This window comes from Haemaphysalis longicornis, unplaced genomic scaffold (assembly GCF_048455015.1).
Source record: "Haemaphysalis longicornis isolate Haplotype H1 unplaced genomic scaffold, Haemaphysalis longicornis Haplotype H1 scaffold_547, whole genome shotgun sequence".
Classification (NCBI taxonomy): domain Eukaryota; kingdom Metazoa; phylum Arthropoda; class Arachnida; order Ixodida; family Ixodidae; genus Haemaphysalis; species Haemaphysalis longicornis.
Genome location: NW_027526392.1, coordinates 64,831 through 70,830, shown reverse-complemented (window position 1 = coordinate 70,830; position 6,000 = coordinate 64,831). Strand labels below are relative to the sequence as shown.

Here is a 6,000-nt window from a genome sequence, read left to right as displayed (position 1 = left end):
ATATTTCTCCATGCTGCGGACGAAACCCGCTTAGCTTCACATCCTAGACTCTCGTAGGTTACTTACGCAATGAGTTGAATGCCGCTTCAGATCAGATGGCAAACAATTGATGAAAAGAACTCAAACATTAGGAAGAGAATAAACTCAGCAAGTCACACTTGCTTCGAGCTACAATGCTGTGTAACGGACGATATATAAAACGATGAAGGCTAGCGGCCTAAATACCAAGCTCCTGTAGATGTCGATATTTTCTGGATTGCCCAGGTATTTTATTGCCTTATAAATTTTAAATATCACTTAACAGGCAGTACCTTCATATGTCCAGATTTCGTTGTCTGCTGAAAGAGTTAACATCACAAACCATTGGGTACAACAAGAACAAAGTGTCAAAGCCGAAACCTCTTTGTAACTAAAATGAACTCCCAATTAATTATTACCATTATTATTGGAAGTTTCAGCGTAACTCATCTTACTACATTCAAAAACTATAAAAAGGCTGCAGAACGCATCTATACTCGCTGATTGGTACGACCTCTAAATTTACCTAAAACTTAAACCAAGATTTTGAAAGGTGTCAAGAGATTGTTGTTTACAGACTTGACTTCTTTCTTTATAAACGACTACCAGCCTGCACAAAAGAGAAAGAAGAACAGTGCGGTGAGACTGGGAAGACCTGCGAAGAATCCACGGGGGAGTGCGTCTGCAAACCACCGAAAAAGATGGAAGGTGACACCTGCAAAGGTAACCAGCCGGGTGAGCACCTCTCGTAGATATTTCTCCATGCTGCGGACGAAACCCGCTTAGCTTGACATCCTAGACTCTCGTAGGTTACTTACGCAATGAGTTGAATGCCACTTCAGATCAGATGGCAAACAATTGATCAAAAGAACTCAAACATTAGGAAGAGAATAAACTCAGCAAGTCACACTTGCTTCAAGCTACAATGCTGTGTGACGGACGATATATAAACCGATGAAGGCTAGCGGATTTAATACCAAGCTCCTGTAGATGTCGATATTTTCTGGATTACCCAGGTATTTTATTGCCTTACAAATTTTAAATATCACTTAACAGGCGGTACCTTCTTATGTCCAGATTTCGTTGTCTGCTGAAAGAGTTAACATCACAAACCATTGGGTACAACAAGAACAAAGTGTCAAAGCCGAAACCTCTTTGTAACAAAAATGAACTCCCAATTAATTATTACCATTAATATTGGAGGTTCCAACGTAACTCATCTTACTACATTCAAAAACTGTAAAAAGGCTGCAGAACGCATCTATACTCGCTGATTGGTACGACCTCCAAATTTACCGAAACTTAAACCGAGATTTTGAAAGGTGTCAAGAGATTGTTGTTTACAGACTTGGCTTCTTTCTTTATAAACGACTACCAGCCTGCACAAAAGAGAAAGAAGAACAGTGCGGTGAGACTGGGAAGACCTGCGAAGAATCCACGGGGGAGTGCGTCTGCAAACCACCGAAAATGATGGAAGGTGACACCTGCAAAGGTAACCAGCCAGATGAGCACCTCTCGTAGATATTTCTCCATGCTGCGGACGAAACCCGCTTAGCTTCACATCCTAGACTCTCGTAGGTTACTTACGCAATGAGTTGAATGCCGCTTCAGATCAGATGGCAAACCATTGATGAAAAGAACTCAAACATTAGGAAGAGAATAAACTCAGCAAGTCACACTTGCTTCGAGCTACAATGCTGTGTAACGGACGATATATAAAACGATGAAGGCTAGCGGCCTAAATACCAAGCTCCTGTAGATGTCGATATTTTCTGGATTGCCCAGGTATTTTATTGCCTTATAAATTTTAAATATCACTTAACAGGCAGTACCTTCATATGTCCGGATTTCGTTGTCTGCTGAAAGAGTTAACATCACAAACCATTGGGTACAACAAGAACAAAGTGTCAAAGCCGAAACCTCTTTGTAACTAAAATGAACTCCCAATTATTTATTACCATTATTATTGGAGGTTTCAGCGTAACTCATCTTACTACATTCAAAAACTATAAAAAGGCTGCAGAACGCATCTATACTGGCTGATTGGTACGACCTCTAAATTTACCTAAAACTTAAACCAAGATTTTGAAAGGTGTCAAGAGATTGTTGTTTACAGACTTGACTTCTTTCTTTATAAACGACTACCAGCCTGCACAAAAGAGAAAGAAGAACGGTGCGGTGAGACTGGGAAGACCTGCGAAGAATCCACGGGGGAGTGCGTCTGCAAACCACCGAAAAAGATGGAAGGTGACACCTGCAAAGGTAACCAGCCGGGTGAGCACCTCTCGTAGATATTTCTCCATGCTGCGGACGAAACCCACTTAGCTTCACATCCTAGACTCTCGTAGGTTACTTACGCAATGAGTTGAATGCCGCTTCAGATCAGATGGCAAACAATTGATCAAAAGAACTCAAACATTAGGAAGAGAATAAACTCAGCAAGTCACACTTGCTTCAAGCTACAATGCTGTGTGACGGACGATATATAAAACGATGAAGGCTAGCGGCCTAAATACCAAGCTCCTGTAGATGTCGATATTTTCTGGATTGCCCAGGTATTTTATTGCCTTATAAATTTTAAATATCACTTAACAGGCAGTACCTTCATATCTCCAGATTTCGTTGTCTGCTGAAAGAGTTAACATCACAAACCTTTGGGTACAACAAGAACAAAGTGTCAAGCCGAAACCTCTTTGTAACAAAAATGAACTCCCAATTAATTATTACCATTAATATTGGAGGTTCCAACGTAACTCATCTTACTACATTCAAAAACGGTAAAAAGGCTGCAGAACGCATCTATACTGGCTGATTGGTACGACCTCCAAATTTACCGAAACTTAAACCGAGATTTTGAAAGGTGTCAAGAGATTGTTGTTTACAGACTTGGCTTCTTTCTTTATAAACGACTACCAGCCTGCACAAAAGAGAAAGAAGAACAGTGCGGTGAGACTGGGAAGACCTGCGAAGAATCCACGGGGGAGTGCGTCTGCAAACCACCGAAAATGATGGAAGGTGACACCTGCAAAGGTAACCAGCCAGATGAGCACCTCTCGTAGATAGTTCTCCATGCTGCGGACGAAACCCGCTTAGCTTCACATCCTAGACTCTCGTAGGTTACTTACGCAATGAGTTGAATGCCGCTTCACATCAGATGGAAACAATTGATGAAAAGAACTCAAACATTAGGAAGAGAATAAACTCAGAATGTAACACTTGCTTCGAGCTACAATGCTGTGTGACGGACGATATATAAACCGATGAAGGCTAGCGGCCTAAATACCAAGCTCCTGTAGATGTCGATATTTTCTGGATTACCCAGGTATTTTATTGCGTTATAAATTTTAAATATCACTTAACAGGCAGTACCTTCATATGTCCAGATTTCGTTGTCTGCTGAAAGAGTTAACATCACAAACCATTGGGTACAACAAGAACAAAGTGTCAAAGCCGAAATCTCTTTGTAACTAAAAAGAACTCCCAATTATTTTTACCATTATTATTGGAGGTTCCATTGTAACTCATCTTACTACATTCAAAAACTATAAAAAAGCTGCAGAACGCATCTATACTGGCTGATTGGTACGACCTCTAAATTTACCTAAACTTAAACCGAGATTTTGAAAGGTGTCAAGAGATTGTTATTTACAGACTTGACTTCTTTTTTTATAAACGACTACCAGCCTGCACAAAAGAGAAAGAAGAACAGTGCGGTGAGACTGGGAAGACCTGCGAAGAATCCACGGGGGAGTGCGTCTGCAAACCACCGAAAAAGATGGAAGGTGACACCTGCAAAGGTAACCAGCCGGGTGAGCACCTCTCGTAGATATTTCTCCATGCTGCAGACGAAACCCGCTTAGCTTGACATCCTAGACCCTCGTAGGTTACTTACGCGATGTGTTGAATGCCGCTTCAGATCAGACGGCGAACAATTGATCAAAAGAACTCAAACATTAGGAAGAGAATAAACTCAGCAAGTCACACTTGCTTCGAGCTACAATGCTGTGTGACGGACGATATATAAAACGATGAAGGCTAGCGGCCTAAATACCAAGATCCTGTAGATGTCGATATTTTCTGGATTACCCAGGTATTTTATTGCCTTACAAATTTTAAATATCACTTAACAGGCGGTACCTTCTTATGTCCAGATTTCGTTGTCTGCTGAAAGAGTTAACATCACAAACCATTGGGTACAACAAGAACAAAGTGTCAAAGCCGAAACCTCTTTGTAACAAAAATGAACTCCCAATTAATTATTACCAATAATATTGGAGGTTCCAACGTAACTCATCTTACTACATTCAAAAACTGTAAAAAGGCTGCAGAACGCATCTATACTGGCTGATTGGTACGACCTCCAAATTTACCGAAACTTAAACCGAGATTTTGAAAGGTGTCAAGAGATTGTTGTTTACAGACTTGGCTTCTTTCTTTATAAACGACTACCAGCCTGCACAAAAGTGAAAGAAGAACAGTGCGGTGAGACTGGGAAGACCTGCGAAGAATCCACGGGGGAGTGCGTCTGCAAACCACCGAAAATGATGGAAGGTGACACCTGCAAAGGTAACCAGCTGCATGAGCACCTCCGGTAGATATTTCTCCATGCTACTGACGAAAAATGCTTGGCTTGACATCCTACACTCTCGTAGGTTACTTACGCAATGAGTTGAATGCCGCTTCAGATCAGATGGCAAACAATTGATCAAAAGAACTCGAACATTAGGAAGAGAATAAACTCAGCATGTCACACTTGCTTCGAGCTACAATGCTGTGTGACGGACGATATATAAACCGATGACGGCTAGCGGCCTAAATACCAAGCTCCTGTAGGTGTCGATATTTTCTGGATTACCCAGGTATTTTATTGCCTTACAAATTTTAAATATCACTTAACAGGCGGTACCTTCATATGTCCAGATTTCGTTGTCTGCTGAAAGTGTTAACATCAGAAACCATTGGGTACAACAAGAACAAAGTGTCAAAGCCGAAATCTCTTTGTAACTAAAATGAACTCCCAAATAATTATTACCATTAATATTGGAGGTTCCAACGTAACTCATCTTACTACATTCAAAAACTGTAAAAAGGCTGCAGAACGCATCTATACTGTCTGATTGGTACGACCTCTAAATTTACCTAAACTTAAACCGAGATTTTGAAAGGTGCCAAGAGATTGTTGTTTATAGACTTGGCTTCTTTCTTTATAAACGACTACCAGCCTGCACAAAAGAGAAAGAAAAACAGTGCGGTGAGACTGGGAAGACCTGCGAAGAATCCACGGGGGAGTGCATCTGCAAACCACCGAAAAAGATGGAAGGTGACACCTGCAAAGGTAACCAGCCAGATGAGCACCTCTCCTTGATATTTCTCCATGCTGCCGACGAAACCCGCTTAGCTTGACATCGTAGACTCTCGTAGGTTACTTACGCAATAAGTTGAATGCCGCTTCAGATCAGATGGCAAACAATTGATCAAAAGAACTCAAACATTGGGAACAGAATAAACTCAGCAAGTCACACTTGCTTCGAGCTACAATGCTGTGTGACGGACGATATATAAACCGATGAAGGCTAGCGGCCTAAATACCAAGCTCCTGTAGATGTCGATATTTTCTGGATTACCCAGGTATTTTATTGCGTTATAAATTTTAAATATCACTTAACAGGCAGTACCTTCATATGTCCAGATTTCGTTGTCTGCTGAAAGAGTTAACATCACAAACCATTGGGTACAACAAGAACAAAGTGTCAAAGCCGAAACCTCTTTGTAACTAAAATGAACTCCCAATTAATTATTACCATTATTATTGGAGGTTTCAGCGTAACTCATCTTACTACATTCAAAAACTATAAAAAGGCTGCAGAACGCATCTATACTCGCTGATTGGTACGACCTCTAAATTTACCTAAAACTTAAACCAAGATTTTGAAAGGTGTCAAGAGATTGTTGTTTACAGACTTGACTTCTTTCTTTATAAAC

The 6,000-nt window shown here is 40.8% G+C and overlaps 1 protein-coding gene across 1 annotated transcript in view; it reads left to right on the top strand.

The window, feature by feature from the left end:
- The first annotated feature begins 3,703 nt into the window (after nucleotides 1-3,703).
- LOC144140894 (uncharacterized) overlaps nucleotides 3,704-6,000 on the top strand; it is a 54,059-nt gene continuing 51,762 nt past the window's right edge. The window contains exons 1-3 of the mRNA XM_077672386.1: nucleotides 3,704-3,827; nucleotides 4,471-4,584; nucleotides 5,240-5,353. Of these exons, the coding sequence (XP_077528512.1) occupies nucleotides 3,794-3,827; nucleotides 4,471-4,584; nucleotides 5,240-5,353 (262 nt within the window). The 5' untranslated portion in view covers nucleotides 3,704-3,793. The remainder of the gene's footprint in view (nucleotides 3,828-4,470; nucleotides 4,585-5,239; nucleotides 5,354-6,000) is intronic.